The sequence below is a fragment of the Astyanax mexicanus genome, chromosome 16, assembly GCF_023375975.1.
Source record: "Astyanax mexicanus isolate ESR-SI-001 chromosome 16, AstMex3_surface, whole genome shotgun sequence".
NCBI lineage: Eukaryota > Metazoa > Chordata > Actinopteri > Characiformes > Acestrorhamphidae > Astyanax > Astyanax mexicanus.
Genome location: NC_064423.1, coordinates 15,858,801 through 15,882,846, shown reverse-complemented (window position 1 = coordinate 15,882,846; position 24,046 = coordinate 15,858,801). Strand labels below are relative to the sequence as shown.

At 39.5% G+C, this 24,046-nt stretch overlaps 1 protein-coding gene across 2 annotated transcripts in view; it reads left to right on the top strand.

Moving 5' to 3' along the window:
• Positions 1–436: 436 nt before the first annotated feature.
• The window catches only part of si:dkey-121a11.3 (uncharacterized protein KIAA1614), a 36,794-nt gene continuing 13,184 nt past the window's right edge, over positions 437–24,046 (top strand). The window contains exons 1-7 of one of the 2 annotated variants that reach the window (XM_022669626.2): positions 437–527; positions 2,578–2,626; positions 8,646–9,695; positions 13,791–13,863; positions 15,664–15,804; positions 21,684–22,906; positions 23,801–23,936. In XM_022669626.2, coding sequence (XP_022525347.2) covers positions 8,681–9,695; positions 13,791–13,863; positions 15,664–15,804; positions 21,684–22,906; positions 23,801–23,936 — 2,588 coding nt within the window. In that variant the 5' untranslated portion in view covers positions 437–527; positions 2,578–2,626; positions 8,646–8,680. Of the gene's footprint in view, positions 528–2,205; positions 2,627–8,645; positions 9,696–13,790; positions 13,864–15,663; positions 15,805–21,683; positions 22,907–23,800; positions 23,937–24,046 lie in introns of those variants that run through there. The other variant, XM_049465999.1, reaches the window with a different exon arrangement.

Genomic DNA, 24,046 nt, shown 5'->3' with positions numbered 1-24,046 from the left:
ATGTCCTTTAAAATATTGTTACTGATACACTATAGTATTCCAAAGTTATAATTTGTGAGATTTTCCCTAAATCCCAGCTCCTCTGAGGACTGAGAATAGCTCTCCTGTTCTACAGCTGAGATCATCCTCAACACTCAAGTGACATCAGCAGTCAGTTGGCGCAAAAGAATTCATTTCAGTGCTGGTGAAAGTAATCTCATCAAAACCTCATTCGTCCAGGCAGCCAGCGCCAATGAGCCCCGACAGATTGGAGTGATTTATGCAACAATGTCCAGCCAGTGGTTGGCCATAGTGGATTTCATTTTGTCCTAATCCGCTTGATTTTTTGAACAGATTAACCTCGCAAACCAATTGTGGACCAGCAGGGGGATACTGAGAGGGATAGAGAAAGTGACCTCTCAGATTTGGATTGTTGTGTTTTTAAAATTGGTCACGGATGTAGCTGCCTGGAATGGATGAGAATCATGGGAAACTTTGATTATTTTGGAATAGACCCCAATAAATCCATGGACACTACAAATTTAAAGGTAAGACCAACTTTGCAGACTTGGTATATTTTATATTCTGTATCAATAATTCAGTCTTAACTGAAAGAAAGGTGAAACAGCTTTAAGTCAGAGCTTTTTATAGAGTAAATCTTTACTTTTATGCATTGTGTCATGACCCAGTTTTGTTTAAGAGCAGCAGTGAGACTTTGAAAGCCTGCACTTGTTAGGTGTGATGCTACCTGGCCAATCAGTTTAATTTACAGTTCCCATAACTTCTGGAATCAAAGTCCAGATTTTAAAATATGTCCTGAGCATTCAGCAAACATATAGCCACAATATACAGAAAAAAATAAGAGACCACTTCAGTTTCTGAATCAGTTTCTCTGTTTTTGCTATTTATTTATAATTATATGTTTGAGTAAAATGAACATTGTTGTTTTATTTTATAAACTACAACAACATTTCTCCCAAATTCCAAATAAAAATATCATCATTTAGAGCATTTATTTGCAGAAAATGAGAAATGGCTGAAATAACCTCAAATAGCGCAAAGAAAACAAGTTCATATTCATAAAGTTTTTTAAGAGTTCAGAAATCAATATTTGGTGGAATAACTTTTTAATCACAGTTTTCATGCATCTTGGCATGTTCTCCTTCACCAGTCTTACACACTGCTTTTGGATAACTGTATGCCACTCCTGGTGCAAAAATTCAAGCAGTTCAGCTTGGTTTGATGGCTTGTGATCATCCATCCTTCTCTTAATTGTAATCCAGAGGTTTTTAATTTGGTAAAATCAAAGAAACTCATCATTTTTAAGTTGTCTCTTATTTTCTTTCCAGAGTTGTATATTACTACAATTAAACACATGGCTGAAGGTAGCCTGGGGGGAATGACTACATATCGATGGTGAGCGAAGAAGTGGGGATCAGAGCAGACAGGCAGTGTAACTCAATTGAATCAGTTCACCTTTTTCCAACTCAAAATATGCCAAAAAGATGACCTTCCACTAATATGTTTAAGTGTTTAGATTGTAATTAGACTGCTTGTCATTAGACTGTGTATGAGAAAAGCTGTATTTACCTTGTGGCCACAGGTTTGTGTAACAGTAAATGTCCTTGCAGAGGGGAGTGAACAGGGCTGCTTCTTGTTATGAGTGGGCAGTTGACACATTAACTGGAGCAAGGTTTATGGAATGCAGAGTCAAAGAAGCCAAAAGGGAGAGAACAAGTGAGATTTTTCATGAGGCCTCTCAGCTAAAACTCAGGTTTCCAACTGCATGCAAAGTTCAGGACCCAGCCCAGCCATGCTCTGTGTTGTATCTGGCCTTGCTTCAGAGCAGGCTGTGGATCTGAAATCGGTATATCTTCCACTTCAATAATAAACATCTGACAGTTTCTTCAAGTGTCAGTTTCAACAGGTTGCTAGATTTCTAGATGTGCTTGTATTGCACAGGTTGGGCGATGTGTCCAGTATGAAGACCACAGTGAGAGCAAGCACGCAGCGCATCGGTCAAGTCTAAATCCATAATCAACAAAGGAAATTCCTTGGCAGCTGGAATATGTGCCTGGAGACGTCTGCACTTCCTTCCTTCTCTCTCCGTTTAAGATTCCTTCCCTCTATCCCCCCTCAGATTGAAGGGTAGGATTACACCCCGCCTACAAGGGGCTGACTTGTCTAGCAGCTGCACCAATAAACTGTAGCTGCTTGCAGTTTGTCCAGCCTATCTCTCCCTTTCAAAGCTGGTCACAACTGTCTCTTGAGCAACACTGGAGTCTGTACACATGTGGGTCATGTACAGTCTGTGTTGGTGCATGTGCTGTAGCTCTGGTGAGGTGTTTGTGGAAGGGTAGATGGTGCTACCAGAGGAGGAGACTGCTGGGAAATCGTGTTCTGAAGAGGTGGGAGTGTTGCAAGCAAACTTGAGCTGGTTCCAGAACAGCTGGAGCGAGAACAGAGGGAGGGAAGAGAAGAAAAGTGAGAAGATTTACTTTAGACTGACTCAAAAGAGTGGATTTACACGAGATCAGAAAACTGGACGACTGGTTATAAGTGATTTTCGGACTTCATAAATATGTAACTGACTTTCAGATGGTGGCCAGGATGAAGATGGGCGGCATACGCCAACAGAGAGAATGAGGTAAGATGCTGAAATTGCTTTTCCTTTGAGTCACTTCATGAATCAGCAGAAGGAACGGCCATGTCTCAGACAGCTTTCCTTAAAGTCAAGGTCTTTTATTCATCATATGCACAAAATGCCATAGATGATTTGTTTTGCCTTGTTTTTTCTTGTCATGACATATGTACACTGAATTGCTTAATAAGGATCCCGAAAATTCTCTGCCAACAAAAAGGAACAGGAACAACCATAGACTTACTTTAAGGCCTTTAAGGCTTTTTCCTTTTTCCTGTTAAACTGAAAGCAGTAGTATAGTAGTAGAGTTGAGAGGAGACAAAATATACTCTAATTTCCCAAACTGTACAGACTGTCACTTTAAACTATCTTATTGGCTTTTGCTCTACTTCCCGACCTTCTGATCCTTTGCACACCATGCTGGCATATTGTTTTTTTCTCCATTTGATGTTCTGGGCCTTGGGGTCAAGACCCCCAGGCTTCAACAGAAGCTGCTTGACTGGTGAACTTCACACTTTGTGTGTTGTGAGCTGTGAATGGTTTCAACCTTGTGTTCTTCAGTTGTTTTAAGCATTGTAAGCATTGCTTGGTAAGCTTCATAAGTACAAATGTTTTTGGACACCCCTTTCCGTGGATTGCACATTATTACAAATAGAATAGAACTGCCTGGAGCAGATTATGTGAATTTATAGGAGCCATGTTAATAATAATAATAAAGCCAGGCATGGGGTAAAATAGTGATCATTCTGACTGAATGCTGTTGTAGCTAGTTGAATGAATTCCTCTGGACAGTAGAGATAGTTACTCCAGGAAAAAGCAGGACAATTATTTTTTATTTGTCACAATAATTACATTATCTACTTATCGTTTAATAAATAGACGTCACCTCAATCATTTTAATAATCATGATATCGTCCATTGTGTTTGCACTTACAAATTGTGGCAAGGTCTTTATGCCAGTCCAACGTAGCCCAGCTGGGACAGACTGGGGCTGCATGTCCGATTTCCTCTGCATTTGCACATCACAATGTGTATGTATATATACGTATATGTATATATATATACGTTTATTGTCTTTAAAAGGGTGTAATTCCTATGTTATGAAATTGTTATCATTATATTAGTGCCATTTAATGGTCTTAAAATGCCAACATAATGTTCGCAAAAAACTGTCAACTACGAATAATATAAGTAGTATAAGAAGAATAAGTAAATGTATGCACTGTAAAAATATTTTACTTTAAAATACTGCCAGCACACACAACAGCAGTTTACAGATATTTTACAGTCCATCTACTGTGATTTACTTAAAACAGTATTTTATATACAGTATAAACAGTATTTTACTATATATTATATTAAAGTATATGGCAGTAGATTTACGGTATTTTTATGGCAATTTTAGTGTGGTACTGTTACAACACCTCTTTATAGTGAATGTACTGGAACATGGTTGGAAAAGTGTGCTAAAAAAATACAGTGTGTGTATTTCCATAGCTTGACAGGATATACTGTACTATTCTCATAAATACAATTATTTACTGTTATTGGTTTGCCAAGCACATTACTTTTAACTCACATGATATGTATGATTATTCAACAGCTTTTATTTAACAATAATCATAAAATACAGCACAAAATACACCACAGTCTGTTCACAGCAGTTCATTACAGTGTATATATAAGGAACGCAGTATATTATTGTACAGCTTCTGCAGGCCAGATTTTCCATGTTGGTCAGCAGATCTGGCCTTGTAGAGGGAGAGAGAAGAAAACTTTGGTAGCCATGTTTGTGCATGGATTCCTTTAAAATAGGCTCATTAGTTCCAGAGATATAGATACGGAGACGTTGGGAAAAAATCCTTGCATTTGCGCTTGTCTGTCTGAGCATTTAAGCTCTGCTCTTTGTGTTGCTTTGGTAGTTTCCAGAACCCATCGTTCAATTATAAGGTAGTGTTACCAGTACATGAACACAGTGCACTTTGGCCACATTCCTCCAAGGCCACATATCCTTCTTACAATGTTCTCCAGAACATAAAGTACTTATTATGCTCTTCTGAGGATTTTTAACGTGTGTATTCACACAGAAAGAACCGTCTTGTCCACGCTACAATGAATTCTGACGACTCGGCACTGAGCTGTGGGGTGTATCTCAGCTTGGAACGGCGGATGCTCCCCCGGAGGAGATAAGCTAGCTAGAGCGATAGGGAGTCCTAATTAGAGGAGACTAATTAAATCAAATTAGTTTCTAAGAGAACTCAGTCATGCGTTAACGTCTTACCTCGGTGTACATTCGTCTTGTGTGTCTCTCTTTCTTCTCGAATACTTTAGTAACTGTGAATAATTGACGTATAAACATAGGTTCCATGTGTGTTAGTGTAGTTTTGCTAATTACGCTACTAAACAGCAGCCATTCTTCAGCTCAGGAGGAAAATAACGCCATTTGGTTGCATTAACCTCATGATATATCATGCTGTGAGACAACTTCTGCTCTAGTTGAAGGATACATTACTGTCTGTCTCTAATGAGGGTGAAACACAGCATGCGACTGAAAACAGTAGCCTGAAAACAGTAGCCGAGGATTAGCATTCAGCCCCGGTCGATATTAAAGTTTTATGACTGATAACAATTCTAATATTTGAAAAGGCAGGAAGGAATGTCAAACAACATTTTCCCAAATAATATGTTGTACATCCTTTTAGAAGAGGATTCATTGTGTTATAATTGTGTTATAACATAAAAAAAAATTACTTTACAGTATTTTTCTCTTCATAGAGATTTAATTGTGAGTTATTGGACAAAAGAAACGTATCATCCGATATGACCCATTACCCACACTATCATATGAATGCTTTACCCAAACCCACATGCTGGTCATACCTGTCATCCAGCTTAAAATTTGACAAACTACCTCCCGATATTAAGGCCCCAATCTCATCCTGATGACTTAAAGGATCTTGCAAATCTTGGAGCTCAAGGCATGACATTTGAATTTAGTAATATATCTACACTGATGGGCGTGGTGGTCTGGAAGTGAGTAAGTATCTGGTGTGTGTTTGTCTTGGTTCGGGAAATACAGGTGCGCCACTGATTAATTAAAACCCTGACAACAGTCAACAGCCACCCAATCCTATCTTAACCATGCAGAAGCACTGTGCGCACTTTGTGTCCTCAGTGCATGTACACCCCCACTCGTTATACACACAAATAAACACATTGCTGTGTGCAAATACAGGTTTTGCCTCAACAATAAACAGAATAAAAAATACTATAACCTTGTGTTCTCTTAAATTACCTACTGGTGCACCTTCACAGCGTGAACGCATAGGTCAGTATCCTTTGCTGAGACGCACAAAAGCGCTGCAATGTTAAAATATCAATGTGCCAAAGTCAGAGGGCACCTAGATTTTAAAGGGAATAGTAACTTATACACCCAAAACACACCCATGATTAATTAGGAGAATTTTTACATGCTTTTTTTTTTTGCAAATTTAAAGACACACAACACGCCCTAAATCAAGCTGAAATATCACAAAAACAGGGCCCTTTATGTTTATAGCTGTTTTTTTTCTTTCTTACTTTTCTTATTATTCCTATCCATTCAGTCTTTCTCCCGTTATTTTAATCAGTCAATCAGTACGTTTTTTTTAACTTTGTATTGTATATTTTACTTTGTATTTTAACTCTTTGTATTTATTCATCCGTGAGTGTGACCACTGACATGCTAATTAAATATAAAGTGTTCCAATTCTATCTCTCTCGAAAAGAAATCAAATTTATTTCAGCAGTTTCTCAGTATTGTGAAGTTTAGCTGCATACTTGTGGCTCTTTGGTTACATTTCACTTTAGGCCAACCAGCTGTGGTCAGAAAAGCGTATCACAGCAATTTGGAGGAATATTTAGGAAATATGAAGCCTCAGTTTCATGGTTGGAGGTAAAATGGCTCTTGCATTGAAGCACATGGATATATATTCCTGAGATGCATTTTGTATAAATACAGTATATACTGTATTTATACTCATTGAAAACAAAATAATGCCACCAAGGAGAAGTTGTTGGAATTATATTAAACCTTATAAGTGTGTACATAATGAGGATTATTGTAAGTGTGTTGAAAGTTATATAAGATCTGTAATACTGATTTTTCTGATGGTCTAACCCAGATAATAAATTTAAGCTGTATTTGTGATTGTAATTCTGTATTGTAGTGTTTGCCAAAGTAAACCCTTGCCCATATAATTTTTTGTGCTAAACTGCATGATACAAAGAGTGATACAGAATGAAAAGACATCAATGACATCAGACCAATGCCAACTGTGTGATTAGATTCCAGCTGTTGGTGTTAATCATCTATCCTCGTATCATAGTGACAGTGCTTTATTCATCTGAACCACCCAGAGCGTAGGAACATTGTTTTTAATCATTTCAATATTTAAATTGGAAATCTTTCTTTTCCTCAAAATTGATGTTGAAATGTTTGTACCTTATTACTAGCCCTAAAGTTTTTGAATTGTGTTGCAAAAATTAGGTAAAATCAAGCAAAACATGCAATGATATCTTAGGATGCACCTGTCTTCTGTGTTCTTGCAGCCTAGCTGTAATACCCTTTATAGCTAAATCCAGTTGTTTGCCTTGTATTTGGACATAACTTCTATAGTCAATTTTTTAGATTCTTACTCTGTTTAGTTTTTTTCAGTTCAGTTTATTATTTATATTGTTCAGGTGTTATTCAGAAAGGATCAGTTTTAGAAATTACCTAATTATTTAGCAAACACAAACCCACAATTTATTTCCGAACATTACTCAACCGTTTTGAGGTAGGTGAACATTTGTGGCCAGACATACAGTCAAATGGAGATTTCTCAGTTTAATCAACATAAGTTTAACTTAGTTTGGGACAATCTATTAGCATACTGTGTGTATGTGTGTGTTTCAGTTTCTGACACTCACCATTAGTGTGCAAGTACCTTGTAGATCATGTATTATGCCTGTCCTCTATGTTCGCATGTAAGAAAAAGCATAATTTTCTCTGTGTGGGATTGTTCACCCTATAGCATATATATATATATATATATATATATATATATATATATATATATATATATATATATATATATATATATAATTTTTTTTATTCACCTGAATTTAAAGTGTACATATGATCAAAAGGAAGATGGATGATCACAAGCCATCTGAGCTGCTTAAAAAGTTATCCAAAAGCAGCGTGTAAGACTGGTGGAGAAGAACATGCCAGGATGCATGAAAGCTGTGATTCAAAACCAGGGTTATTCCACCAAATATTGATTTCTGAACTCCTAAAACTTTATGAATATGAACTTGTTTTCTTTTCATTATTTGAGGTCAGACAGCTCTGCATCTTTTTGTCATTTCAGCCATTTCTTATTTTCTGCAAATACATGCTATAAATAACAATATTTTTTTGAATTTGGGAGAAGTGTTGTCAATAATTTTCATGTATATTTGTTGTCAAAATATATTTAAAAAACTGAAGCCTTAAAAGATTTAAGTAAATATTTCTTGTTCAAGCTTACAGTGCACATGAAATGCTGTGTGGATAAGGCAGAAGAGATGATGAAAAAGATGCTGCATCTCTTTAACACCTAGAACACTTCTGAGCTTCTGAGATGAGAGGCGCTTGCGGAAAATCTCAGATCGGGGTTACCCTGGCAACACCGAGCGTCCTTTCTGTGGGGGGATGCAGGGAGCCCGGCGTGTTGCTATATGATTTACATAACAAAACAGATGCTGTTTTTCTTCTTATGGGGCTACATTAGATTTCTGCATAATGCCAACAAAGCTGCACTGGCATTGAAAATGGTCTAAACTGATCCAGAATGCACTGGGAAATGCATTTAAAGCACTGAAAAACAATTAGTCACTGCACGTGTAGGTATTGTTGATGGATACATGCCAAGCTATCTGTGTTACAGTATCTGTTTATCTTGAAACCTGAAACCAATGAGTAACTTTGCCATGCTCTTGTTTCATGCTATTGTCTCCATAGGTCCCATAACGGTCACATGACTCTATGAATGGGCCATGGAGGGCGTGGATGTGGCTGAGGAGGGTAAGGACGTGACCACTGCCTCGCAGCATAATGACTCCCAGCTGGCGGACTTACCGGAGCCCCAGGAGCTTGAAGAACTTGAAGACAAGGGTCTGCGCAGCTCCAGTTTGGAGTTTGGGTTATCCATATCCTCCTCTGGATTCCCTCCCACTCTGCCATGCCCACCATGCTCCCAGGGTTCTGCTGTATCAGCCCTGCAATCCAAGGTGAAGGCCCTGGCTGAGTGCAAGACTGTCTGGAAGCCGCCCTCCAAGAAGAGCCATGAAAAGAAGGTGATCCCTGGCTCTTACATGTTGGGAAGTCCTCTCACATGGGGTTCCAGCAGCAGTGATGAAGATACTGAGCCTCAAACCCAGACTCTTACCTTCTGTGGTGTTGAGGGAGACCCTCAAGTCTTACTTCCCAATGAAGGTGACTTCAACCCTGCCATGCTGGACTTTCCACGGGGACTTGGAGAAGGAGCAAGCTTCGAGAACATCGCCCAGGATAATAATGATGAAGAAGATGATGATGATGATAATGATGATGATGATGCATGCAAGGCCAGACAAGACATGTCCTCCTCCTCTTCCTCAACCTGCTACAGCAATCGCTGGGCTCCACCAAAGGGCTTCTGGAGGGTCACCCGACCAGAGACACTGCTGCTAAATGGACAAACTGATCCAGGGCGTTCAAATGGGCTTGTGAAAACAGATATTGGTGTACAAGAACAGGTGGAAAGATACAATACAAACACAAATCTGGAAAGTCCTCTGCACACCTGTGGGCACAGCAGGAGAGCTCCAGCAGAGCCTCAAGGGAGTGGACTCTGGCGAGCTGAAAGTCTAGAGAGCGTGTGCAGCAGTGGAAGCTCCCTCTCCCTGGCTGAGAGAGTGGAAATGAACCGGAGCATCCTCAGACAGATGCTGCAGAAGGCTCAGATTAAACACAATGAGGGACAGCAGGTCTCAATTACAGAACAGAGAATGGAGGATGCACATAGTAGAGGTATGCACTAAGGTTTTAGGACACCTGCTTATTTATTGTTTCCTCTGAATCAAGAGTATTAGGGTTTATTCTGCTTTTGTCAGAGTAACTGTCTCTACCGCCAAGGGAAAGCTCTTTACTTTTTTCACCAAAGCTTAAGTGAGGTCTGGATGTTGAATGATCACCATCCCACATGATTCTTAACTTAGCCCAAAAAATATTGGATTGGGATTACACAGTTCTGCTGCTTCACAGCTCAATGCTTCAATAAAATCTAATCAAATTTCATTTATATAGCGCTTTTTTTTTTTTTTTTTTTTTTTTTTTTTACAAATGATGCTGTTGCAAAGCATCTTAACAGAAATGTGGTAGCAGGACAGAGAATCAGATTAACATTGATAATACAACACAGAACCCCCAGTGAGCAACAGAGGCAAGAAAAAAAATCTCTCTCAAAGCTGGAAGAGGAAGAAACCTTTGGAGGAACCAAGGCTTCTGTATACCTTGTACTATTCGCTTGCTGTTTAATATATCCACCCTATTTACAAGTGTCATTATTTACCTAATCTGCCACTGGGTTATGGTTGAACATGGTACTATCTTATTGCAAGATCATTAGAAGTGGCTAGAGTGGAAATAATAAAATGAAAATATTCAATGCTTCGTATATAACCCTTCAGCATGGCAGGCCCAATAACAACATAACAGCACATACAAACATTTGATCCTATCTAAAAGTTGACCCATATAGATCCACAGATTTAACTGTATGCCTTTTTTCCAGCAACCTTAAGTGACACATTTGCTTTTACATATATTTGAGAGGTATGCTCTCCTTATATCTGATATAATCTTCTTAATCCACTCTGATGGCAGGTGTGACATTCAGGAATGATCATAGCTTAACGGACAGATGCTGGAGGGCACAGGGCACATGATTGAGATTGCTTTTCCAGTTTATCTGTCATTTAATGACATGGCGTGACATCACATTATCCTGACTTTTTTTTTTACTGGTCACTCTCCTTATAACCTTGTGCAAAATTATGCACCTCAACCTGAAATCAGATTCACCGGGGTGGGTGTGGAGATTTAGAGAGAGATTCAGCAGCTGAAAGATGAAGAGCAGTATTACAGGGATTGAACAGGACAGGGATGAAATGATAGAGAGTGGTTCCATTGAAAAAAGAGACTGAAAACTGAAAGGGAGCAGGAGATAACAGGGATAGCACATGGGCTTTAGGATGCCAGATGTGGATGCAGACATGATGCCCCCTAATTAAATGTTTGACAAACTGTTCTACAGCCGCAGGAGAAATGTAGGATTACTAAATGTAGTAAACATGCTGCGTACAGCTGTCTGGTTTGCTTGAATTAAAATATACCTTCTTGATAAGTCAGCTGGTTTGTTCCCAGCAAGCGGGGAATGTCTAACATTATCTGAAAGTTCTCGCAGGTTAGGAGAAAAGACACTACAGTAACGTTAATGGAATGTTCTAAAAACATTCCACAACCTCCCACAGTTAATCTACAATGAACAATTCTAAAAATGTCACACAACCTTCTTTCAAGTGCCCCCAATGTTATGAGGAAATGTTCCCACAATATCATTTATGCACTCAAATTAGATGTTAGAGCAACATTCAGAGAACATTTTTAAATGTTATAGAACATTATTATTGGTGCAAATAAGGTTGAGCTGATGTGTTGGAAATGTTCATGTAACTTAAAAGAGAAATCTGGTGTGGAATGGACTTGGGGTGTAGGGAAACATGATAACGAGTAAAATCTTTTGTTAAATAGCTCATCTCTGTTCTCCCTCAGCGTTCCAAAATACAGCTCTTTCATCTGATGCTCCCAACAGGCTTAAAATGCTGGTGATAGGGGCATAGGGTTGTCCATGCAAATAAGTCACTATTTTTTTTTTACACCACTAACTAGCTCAAAGGAGCTCCACACTTCATGGATAGAATTCCAAGGGCTGTTACTCAAAATACCTCTATAATATTTGTTTTTGCTCGTCAGTTGAATTATCGTGATTTAATTTCAAAATGGTGGTGCTCTTTTTTAATAAACGTGTTGTTGAGAATGAACAAAATTTTGGGATATGGACCAAGCCATAATTACTTTTGCTCCTCCTTCTAGTCATATATATATATATATATATATATATACCTCCCAGTCGCACCTTACCTTGGTGACTATCGACCTCGCACCCGACTCCACCACATCACCACCCTCAGTTTCATCACTCACCTTAGCTGTGGGGGGAACCTGGCTTGAGAACTGATCTTAAGCCTTACTAAACTGTGCCCGAAGCAACATTATAGCAAACTGTGCACTTTTTTTTGCCTTGTTTTAAAAGTCAGGGCCCTAGGACTTCTACCAATAAAATGGGTAGCTACTATGAACTTGTTCTTTGCATGGATAACACTATGGCCTCTCATTAGCATTGTAGGCCTGTTGGGAGCATCGGCTAAAAGTGCTGTATTTTGGAGTGCTGGGGTAAACTTAGTTGAGCTATTCGGGAAAAGTTTGTACTGGTAATCATGTTCCACTACACCACAAACTTATTTCTTAAAACCACGTCATGCATTGCTGTTGTTGGTCACTTTATCAGACACTCTGTTTATTTACAAGTCAATTACAGTAAGTTTTTGTTCAGTAAGTGTGATGTTGTAAAAGTGTAAAATGGCCAGTGTGAACTAGTTATTAGCCAGCCAACATGAGCTATTTATTCATGGATTATTTGTACTCGATTTCATTTCAATCTATTTGCTGCTCTAGTCTGAGTGCACACATTGTATAAAAAAACAGTAACATGCATACCTGTCAAGTCTCCCGTTTTGGCCGGGAAACTACCGTATTTTACTCCTCTTTCCAGCCGTCCCCCCGTATTAGTATTTTCCCGTAAATTTCCCGTATTATACTAAATAAAAAAATATATAGGCCACAGGCGACAATGCACTGTGTGTCTCTTAACCAATCGTGTTGCCGGTTCAAGGAGAAAGTCCCGCCTTTCAGGAGAAACAGCCAATCAGCTTGCTGGTTTTGCGGAGCGCAGTTTAGTGTGGGGGAAGCCCCGCCCCTCCCCTCGCTGTGAGTTCAGGCAGCTAGTCGGAGCAGCTGTCGTTAAAACTAATCTGGATATACGGAGATTTTTCTAAAAGAAAGGTAACTAACCATGTAAACTGTGATGAGATTGTTTCTGATAGCTGGTTAAAAAGACTCTTCTCTGAATCAAAACATAAATTAAACCCATTGTGTGTTTAATAAAATCCAGCTTGTGACTCAGTTAGCTTAACTTTAGAATTAGCTAGATAGATATTCAGGGTTTGAGAAAAATCTACATACATATAATGCCCTGCCCTGATGTGCCTGATCAGCCAAAACCTATAATTTCCAAACTCTATTAGTTCAGGGCTAGTTTTAGGGTTTGTTAGAATTTGTTTAAATCTCAAGTATTGTGGTGTAATGTATTATTTAGAAGGGGTAGAAGAGATGGTTGAGCTGGAGAGAGAGAGAGAAAATGTGGAGAGGGCTGAAATTAACTGAACTGATCAGGAGTGGACTGAACGATAGAAAGAAGTATTAATGAAAGATTATTAATTGTGTAGGCCCCTTAGGACTATTATTTACTTATGGAATATATCTGATCCATGTCCTTTTTGTAAATTTGTGCACCCTTCAATTTCAATTTTAAATCTATTAAATAATAAAAAAAAAAAATAAATAAAAAATATATATATATATACATATTAATTTTTAGCCCTCGGTTGGGCTGTTGGGGCGGCGGAAAAAATCCCTTATTTTTAAGTCCAAAACTTGACAGGTATGAACATGTATTCTTACTCTTTTGATTTTCTACTTAAATTATTGCATATCTGCAAAACTCCACAAAATTTGCCTGATGTTTTGGAGATGCACTGACTCAGTCTTTAGTCATTTTAAATTTGGTTCTAGTCAAAGTGTCTCAGATTCTTACACTTGTCCATTTTTACTAATTCAGCACATCAACTTAAATAACTGACTGTTCACTTGCTGCCTACATACTGCATTGACAGGTGCACTTGGAACCAGATCAGATGCTCAGTGTGTTTGTGTTTATTTCCACAGGCGCACTGAATGACAGTGACTGGGACTCTGGGATATCTCTCCATGGAGGTGAACACACTCAGCACACTCAGAGGTACAACACACCTTGTCATCAATAAACCACCACTGTTCTTCCACAAGCTCTAAAAGTGCTTCTGTGGGCACTTTCATAGCAGACTAAACTATTTTAACTGTATATGGAGCTACACTGTATGGACAGAGGTATTAGGACACCTGCTCATTCATTGTTTCTTCCAAAATAACGTGTGTAAAAGGGAATCTATTCTGCTTTTGTTGGAGTAACTGTCCAGGGAAGGAGATTGTTAGTGATACTGAGGTCATGATGTTATATGATCACCCCTCTGCCTCATCCCCAACTCCCTAACTCATACCAAAAGTATTGGATGGAGCACCATCATTCAAGAGAACCATCTAGCCCACGTCTGGCATTAGATGTAGTGCGAATAGGTTCATGTTTATCTGCCCCAGGGGGTTCTAATCTTTTGCCAATAATTCTTTACATGAGAATGACTAGACAAGCTGTGTGTGTGTGTGTGTGTGTGTGTGTGTGCATTTGTTAGCAGTGTGTGCCACAAACATTTGGACATACAATGCTGTTAAAAAGCATTTGCCCCTTAGAGATTTCTATTGTTTTTGCTTTTTGATCATACTTGCATTTTTCAGATCATCAAACAAACAAATAATACACAAATATAGCCTGAGTAAATATAAAAAGCACTTTTTACATTATGATCAATGATGACTGCCCCACCATGGATGAATTACCTGTGATTGTCAGAAGCCACAACCAGGCCTAATGACTGCCAGAAATGTAGAATCAAGAATTCACTTAAATACAACCTGTCTGACAACATATAGCAGGATAAAATATAAAATTATACACTGATATGAAGAGCTATCAGTCTGGAAAAGGTTACAGCTTAATTTCTAAAACTTTGGGACTCTAAGCAGACCACAGTGAGAGCTATTATTCACAAATATAAGCTCAGGCATACTTTGTTCTGCAGCAGGACAATGATCCAAAGCACATCAGCAAGTCCATCTCGGAATGGCTAAAAAAAAATAATAAAAAAATAAAGGTTTTGAAGTGGCCTATTTAAAGTCTGATTGAGATGCTGTGGCTTGATCTTGATCAAAAACCCTCCAATGTGGCTGAATTGAAGCAAAAGAGTCAAAATTTCTCATTGCCAGTTGTCAGTAGTATATGATTGCAGCTGTTGCCACCGAGAGTGGCAGAACCAAATTACCGGTATTAGGTTTAGGGGCAAATACTTTTTCACACAGGGGAAGGTTGGTTTGAATAGATATTTTCCTTTAATAAATAAACTGATCATTTGAAAACGTATTCATTTTATATTTACTTAGGTTATATTTGTTTGACATTTAAAGGTGTTTGTAGACAGTTACTCCAACAAAAGCAGGATAAACCCTTTTTTTCAATACCATTGATCTCTTAAGAAACAATACTTTTGGGACAATACCCATATAGTGTAGATATACAGTGAATTCATATAGTGTTTTTTTTCTTCTGGTTTGTTGTCTGTTTCGCAGCAGACACATGATTGTGGTAATGCGTAAACATAATCATAATCCACTTTGCACACATAATCAGATGCTTCTCTGTCTCTTTCTGTCCTTCTCTCTCTCTCTCTCTCTCTCTCTCTCTCTCTCTCACACACACACAAACACACACACACAAACACACACACACACACTCAGCCCCATCAGCCTAATTAGTGGTGACGGCCTGCTCCACTTAATCCTCGGCTGTATGAGTGTCCCTCCTGCACAGGAGCTGACGTGTGCCTCTCTCTCTCTCTCTGGGTGTGTGTGTATGTGTGTGTGTATGTGTCTCCGTCCGGTTGGGCCACAGGGCCATTGTTTGGGGCGACGTGTTGCCGCTGAGTCCTCGCCATGAGCAGGCCAAACGACTGCTGGAGCGAGCGCGCATGAAGGCCCGCTCCAACCCACTCAAAGCCGACCACACCATCCTACCCGTCCAGAGGGACAACCCGTGAGTATATACACTGTCTGTCTATCCTCCCTACAGCACACTGTACGGGGTAAGGGGGGGTTATGTTGTTGTCTGAGAAGTCTGAGAGCTTCAACAGGCGGGAAGACCACCCAGACAACCCATAAAACTGTCCAACTGTCAAAGCTCACAAGATGATTCAATGGATCTCCATCCACTGATACTGGACTACTGATATTCAGCTACATTTGAGTGCAGTACTGCTTATTATACTGTATATTACATATATATATATATATATATATATATATATATATATATATATATATATATATATATATATATATATTGTGTATATTATACAAATGATGTATTGTGTTACAAAAGTTTACTCTGTCATGAGAGGCAGGCAACACTAAGACTATGTTCACATTACCAGGCTGAAATGACTCAAATCTGATTTTTTTGCTCAATGTGGCTCAATCTGATTCAGATTTGAGTCACTTTTATGTAAATCGTATACGTATCCAATCTATGGACATGCAAAATGTGAACTGTCAAATCTGAATTCATGCATCTTTTTTGCTTTTACGCATTCCCTACATGCTTCTCTCTCGTACCCACTCATCTCTTAGTGCAGCTGTGCAGCTATAGCTGCAAAAACAGCAAAAGCCACTTGAGCAAAAGATGCTCCACATATGAGCTGCTAACGCATTTATTTTACCTTTGTAAAGCTTCAATTCATCTCTCATATTCAGACGTTTTTGGTCGATCGTGAAGAAAGCGATGTTTATACATGTATTAATGTGCGCATGTGAGATGTTTCAAGGACAGATTTGTTCACATTACACACAGATACAGTTCACTTACATTTGTGAATGTGAACCGTCAAGATACGTGAACTGCCAAATCCGATCTCAGCAAAAATCAGCTTTTTACTGTGAATGTAGCCATAGTGTCTCTTAGTGTCCCACCTGTAACCTTAAACATAACTGCATGCCGTTGTATTACAGCCAGCATAATTTTGTTAAACCTTAATATTTTATATATTTTTAATAAATCTATAAAAACATCAAAAAAATCATTTTCATTCTTCAGATTCCATTTTTAATATTGAATAATTTTAATGAGACCTGAGAGACACATAAAACATGACCGGTTGGTAAATTACATCCTTAAATGTCTGCAGTTATTCAGCACATCAGGCTAAAGAGCACACTCAAATCAAATTTATATTTAATAAATATATCTATTAAAACGGATATGACATAATTTTAGATGTAATAAAGGATTAATACGGACATGACAATACAAAAATGACTAATTAATGTAAAGTAAGTTTATTTTCCAGAATTCAGTTTTTTCTAATATATCATGTTTAAAAACGTCCTTTAAATAAACAGATTTAAGCTTTGTAAATGTTGTGGGCATAAATGATATCCATTCCACAGAATGACTCAACAGATAGGCTGTCATCATTCTAAAGCCAACGGAAGTGTTACTGAGTCATAGGTAGATTAACTGAGGTACAATACACACACTAAATCCGCTTGTCAGTCTTTCTCTAGTTGGCTGTGGTTTCTTTGTGTCCAGCCCTGGTCATTTTCTTTGAATAGAGAATGTAGGTTTTAAAAGGACAATCTATATTCTGGGCTGCAGGGCTGCTGTGCCTCTGGTCACAGTGGAGTGGAGGAGAATGGAGTGGAGGAGAGTGGGGTGGAGTGGGGTGGCTGATGGGGGAAGTGCTCGTTCGGAGCTGTGCTTTCTTTAAGCAGCAACAGGTGCTGAGCCTCTCTCAAGCAGGGCTGCAGCCACACAATAGCAGGGCATCCAACTGGCATTTTTCAGTAGAATAAGGCTCACCCAAACACAGCAAATAATGTGATCACTTACCTGTATTATCATTAGGCCATAGAATGCTCTGGCAGATCTACTGAATGCTGGACAGTCTGGTAGAACATCACTGCCATTGTTTTTACCTGAAAAACAATTACTTGTTTTCCTCTGTCTGGTCATGTAAAAAAACATGCTTTAATTTTCCCAAAAATCATCAGTGAGCCTTAAAATCCAGTGCTCCTTATGTAAGAATTTTACCAGTCAGGTTGTAAGGAGCAGGAAATCCACTCCGCCGTGTTATACAGGAGTTGCAGTTTAGTTCTCCAGCAGTATTAGCATTAGTTGCTAACCGCATTAGTTTTTTGGCCATCCAGAGGCCTGTAGCCTGCTGCCAACCCCGGCTAGCACAGCTGGAGCAGCATTAGCATTAGCCGCTAACCAAATCGCTAACTCTTTTGCTGTTCAGAGGTGAGTATTATCATACTGTAGCATGTGTGTTTACTATGTTAGAACAAGCTAAATGGGACAAATCGCAAGCTAATATCGCCCTGGATTACCGGAACACTCAGGGTTCCTCAGTGTAGCGCTGATGGGTGACATTAGCTAGGGGTTAGCCACTAATGCTAGCGCTCCAGCTTTAGTAGCAATTTGTAAATCTAAGCTTACTGTAGGTAAACGGAAGTTGCTTTACTCACCCAAGTAAAAAGTTTTCAGGAGAGAAATCTGTGTAGATTAACATCCAGCACTTGTCTGATTAGTCTGAAATGTTTTTTAAGAATTACTGTTTTGTGTACATAACTTAGCTTAGCTTTACGGGTGGCGAGACCTGCTGAATTTAGAAGGAAAACATGGCGACACCCCTGTTCCTACTACTAGTTACCAGTTACTATTGTCACATAAAATGCGTCTAATAATAATATGTGCCTTATGTATAAAAAATAGACCAAAAAAAAGACATTTATTGATAGTGCACCTTATAATCCGGTGTACTTTATAATCCGGTGCACCTAATTGTGCAAAAAATACAGTATTGAACATTTAAACATGGAATATGTTTAGAAAAAAGGATGACATGCTTGAAACCTTGCAATAACAGTATGTAAATCGATCATGAAGTATTCCTTCAGAGGAGGCAGCTTTAGAATACCCATACCTGTATAATCAGTGTTATCTTGTTATCCTGTAATTGAGGAGTCTGAGCGAGGCTAGATGGATGGGATATTCCATTTCTGAAGTTGTGTAGGTGTTTAACATTTCATGATGCACAATGTGTAAAGTGTACCGACCAGGAATCTGTTATAAAAGGCTTTACCACCTTCAGTGGACAGCACAGTGCTGTGGATAATAATGAGCATGACTGATAATGATCAGATTTGGCATGATAGTGTATAATTTAGAATGAATTAAATACATGTAAAACGTATGTACATGTATGTATTTTACATGCAAGTTCCAGCTTAGAATAGAGAAGAACAAATAGACCTATAAATAGCAAAAATCTACATCACAATATATTTCTTAATTGTGGTCGATACAATAAAATTCCGATATCAATATGAAGTATAAAAGCCACCACCCTCGGAGGACATAATCATGATCATATATGAATCAGCTCTAAGTACTGAGAATAAGTATTGACTCTATTGAGGTGTGCGTAGTGAATTTAATTGTGATTTAATCTTGAACGTATTTAGTATGATCTGATTTTTACAGCAGAGACGCAATCACATAACAGTAAAAAGCCCAGTAATAGTGTGTGTGTTAATTGTGCCGCTAAGTGTGATGAGTGTGTGGAGACTCGCTCTCGCTTTTACCAGACCCTACACGTCTATTTACGACAGCGCAGTTATATAAGCCATCTTTAATTACACAACAATTACACCAGGCTGCTCAGAACTGCTCAGTTCCTCAACCAGGGACACTGGTCACATCAGCAGTTCTGCCCTCCATTTTTCTAACCCTACATCCCCCTCACACACACACACACACACACACACACAACCACACACATACACACCCACACACACACACATACACACACACACACCCACACACACATACAATCACAGATGGGTAAGCCACCCTGACAGCTGTCTCCTTGTTTGGTAATAAAATATACCCTTATGCAGCAGCATCCAGAGCAGATTAGCAGGCAGTCAGACACGCTGCTTGTAGACAATTTGGTTAAAATACAAGCTGTTCCCCTGTGATTATTATTATTATTATTATATTAGGGAATATTTGTACAATATAATAATAATAATGGTGATAATGATCATCATCAGTATTGGTGAAATAATAAAGTTTTGGGAGGAGAAAAATGTCTGAAGTGTCCCCACCACATATCCTCCCTTTAACTTTATCTCTCCTGCCGGGCTTTATCCATCAGATAGGGCGACTGGCTTTCAACAACAATCAAACAATCAAATAATTGCATTTTATGATCTAGCAGTTTATTATTATTATTAATACTATCCACACTGAGATGCCACACTGACAAGGCTGCTCTAAATCCACCCCTATTACCCATTAGTGCTGAGAGCTCCAGTGCTCAGTGGATTATGGGTATTTTACTGTATTTAGGTTGTGTTGAACACACACACATTTTAAACTGTCCTACACAGTTGTGGTGAAGTGTGTGACATGGTGCAGTGGGCTGCTGGTGCTGAGGAGACAGCTGCATCGAGCCCAGTCTCTCCAGTTAATGAGTCTGAAGCACGCGGGGAATGCTGGAGCCGTGTGGAGAACAGCCGAAACACAGTGAGGCATTCCACAGGCATTCAGCCTCGCCTCGAGCCTGTGTGCTGACCACTTTGGCATGTGCATTTTTCTGTTATATATGTAAGTGTGTGGGTGATGGTGTGCATATGTGTGTGGGAAAACACAAATATGCATGGCAAGGTTACTCTATATCCAGGACACCTGTTCCTGCTCGTTTTTTTTTTTAATTAATAATCATTCAGTATAACCTCTAATTATAGTTAATATTACTTAAGTTGTTATGAGTTATGAATAATACTTTATGAGAACTATTCCTTTAAACTGACTACAATGTATTGGCATTTTAGTAGGGATGTCTCAATCAGTTATTTGGCCCCACAATTTGATAATAATCTGTTATCTGGATAAAGCCATGCCACTTTAAAAGCACAAGCATAAACACAACCAAAAGACTTTTAAAACAAATACAAATACGATCACTTAAACCACTTCAGGAGGTGGCCTTGATGCATTTGATCCACATCAACCTTTCAGACCACAATCACCTGAGTATTGATTTCACCTGTTTATCTATACTATATATACCCCTGCACTTCACTCACTCCTGGCCGATTATTATATCTGGTTATGTCCATCTATACAAAGCGTTTACCATACCGTGTTTTGTTTATTCTGTGTTTGACCCATTTTCTTTGTTTTTTGCCATGATTTTGCCATGTCCATCTTTATTATCCACCTTGTTATCAATCTGGACTGTCTCACCAATCGTGTTGTGTTTACTGTCTTTCATGTTTGTTTTCTGGTTTTGACCTTGCCTGTTTTTAATTATGATTTTGGATTACCATTATTTTATAAAGCCCTGAATTTTATGTATGCGTGTCTCATCCCTGCCTTGCCCTGACAAGTAGTGTAAAAACCTTAGTAATTCAAGGCACATTTCGACTGCCAAAACTCTTGCCTGTACAACTAAAACACCAGTAATATTTGCCACAGAATGATGATGATGATGATGATGATGATATAATTAATCATCAGCATTTGAGGGGATTCTAATTTTAGACATTTTAAATGGTAACAATTGTTAGCATGTCTTAACGTTTACCTCACAAGTAAATAATATTTTTATTAATTAAGTGTCTTTAGTTTGTGTTTAGGTAGTTTATCTCCATCTCTCAAGATTGGAGCATGTTTAAGTAACATGCTACAGGAACATCTAAAATATAATTTAGTAATATAATATAATATAATAAAATCTAAACATAATTTAGATTTTTGACATGTTATTTAAAGACATTTTTTCTCCTATGTAATTATGTTTTACCAGACAGGGCAATTCAATATGTTGTATTTGTGTCTCTGCACAGGGATCTGCTGTCCTGGGCCTCCCTGCAGCGGGCTCCTCTAGCGGGGAAGGAGGGGGTGGCGGCAGGTTCGGGAAACATTAGCGACTCGTCCAGCAGTGACTCAGCCGGAGGACCCCGCCGCAGACTTGGTCAGTCACCTACACGAGTACGCTTTGAGGACGAATCAGAGAAAGAGGCGGAGTTCCGTTACCTGGAGCGCCTGCGACAGCGCCGACGAGCTGGAGAGAGGGCGCAGGGCCTGCTGGGGTCCAAACCCAGCCTGGCCTCGTATGTGAATGGGCGAGGTTTGGACACAGCCCAGAGCAGAGAGGACTCACCACTTTGGAAATACAAAAACACAAAAAAGGGTCAGGAGAGCAATGCTAATGGTCACTACAAGCCCCTAGTCCTCGAGGTTGGGGGCCACCAATGCAATTCCTGTGGAACGATACTGGATGGACAGAAAGCAGGTCAGAAGATACTAGACGGAGCTGTTCCAGACTGTTCTCTCCCTTTATCCATAGCACCTGCTAATGGAGTGTCTGAGGGAAAGGTGGTCCCGTGCTGGGTGGCCCCCACTTTGCCCAACAGGCTAGTCCGAATAGAGCCGATTAAAGAGACGTATATAGGAGCGGTGGGTTCTGCTATTGTGGACAGTGATGGCACCCACTGTAGAGAGACAGTCACTGTGGACAGTGCTAATAGTAGAGGGACTCTTCAGCAGAAGCAGAAAAGAAAGAGCAGGAGAAGAGATGAGGGAAGCCCAGAGACAACAGCCAATGGACTTGGATCACCAGAGTCTCCACCCACTCTTAGGCCCACAGTCAACGGGGCAGAAATGCACCTGTCTACCGGCACTTTAGCGATCCCTCCCAACCCCTACGCCCCAGAGCAACTGTGTCAGAAGGTACTGGTTAACTTGTGCAAGTCCCAGCCTAACTTCAAAGCCCCTGTGCCACCTCCAGTGCCTCCCAGAGGAGAACCTCCAAGCCCCCGGCTCCCTCAGCCTGTTCCCCCGCCCCTTCAGCCCAGAAAGTCAGCTCTGAAGTCTGCCACGAAGGACCGTCCCAACGGTCAGCGAGTGGTCAAGCTCATGCCTTCTCCACATTACCGCCTTGTGCACCTCGACTCAGAAGAAGGTGGGGTGAATGTGGAGGACAGTCCTGAGGTCAGCCCTGCTCTGGGTAACCCCTCCAAAAACTCCACAGCCATGCATCCAGGTCAGACAGGATATCATCCAGCAGGTCAGTCTTTTGGAAATAACCCTAAACCCTTTCAGATAGTGTCGCTAAGTTGTTGCAGGATTAGTCCCATATGGTTTTGCAGGTGTTTTGCAGTCACATGGTTACTGTAGCACCTAATGTGGGGTTTTAATGGTTGTTGCTCATTACATTACATCTTTAAAGTAGGTTGGCTGGAGGTAGAAGGACTGGAATATGGAATAATAATTAATATTAATGCCTTATAGATGTTTATTTATTTATTTTTTTCGTTTTATTTCTAAGCACCAGCTTATTGACTGAACTATTACTTTAAGTAAAATAAATCACATATATGTTTGCAATAGTCAGTCAAAAATGTGTGTGTGTGTGTGTAGGCAGGCATGGTGGGTGCCTGTTTGTGCCATGTTTCAGCCTCAGCAGGGATTTTACTGTCAGCAGGCCTCTAATCCCGCTGAGGCCTGCCCGTCCAGCTACATCACTTTCTCTGTGTCCCTCTTTCACTCTCTCTATCCCTCTCTCCTGCTGTGTTTCTATGTCTGTCTCATCCCTTTACTTGTACATTCCAGAACAATGTGGTGTGTAAATATAGCTTTTTGGCATCTGATCACATTATTAGAAATATTTTCTCTCAGAAATAAGAAAATAATAGAGTTTTCTTCTAAAAACTCTGGATCACATTAGAATAGATGCAGGTAAACATAATTTCTCAGAGCTAGTCTAATGAACAAACCTCATTTTTATCCAGATTCTCCAGCTCACCAATGATTTAACATCATTAACAACTGATTTACCAAACCAAGTGTTGATATGCTAACTATAGATTATACTAGACGCCTATATGGAAATGATTTAATCAGCATAGAACTCACTACAACTGATCAAGTGTTTTAAATATCTATTTTTACTCTTTGCCAGGTTTGGATCAGGACCAAATCACAGGTGAGGTCACTACCAGTCCTGCTGATCACTTTCACGGACATCTGAACGGAGGACAGAATCAAGGACCTGTCAGACCTGAACATCATCGGGAGGACAGCCCCAGTCCCTCACAGTGAGTGAGAGTGAGAGAGAAAAACAAACAGAGCTTTCTGTGTCTTTCTGAAGCCGTGTAAAGCCCATACGCTGTGTTTCCCTCAGTAATCCCCCTTTTGACTTTTAAAC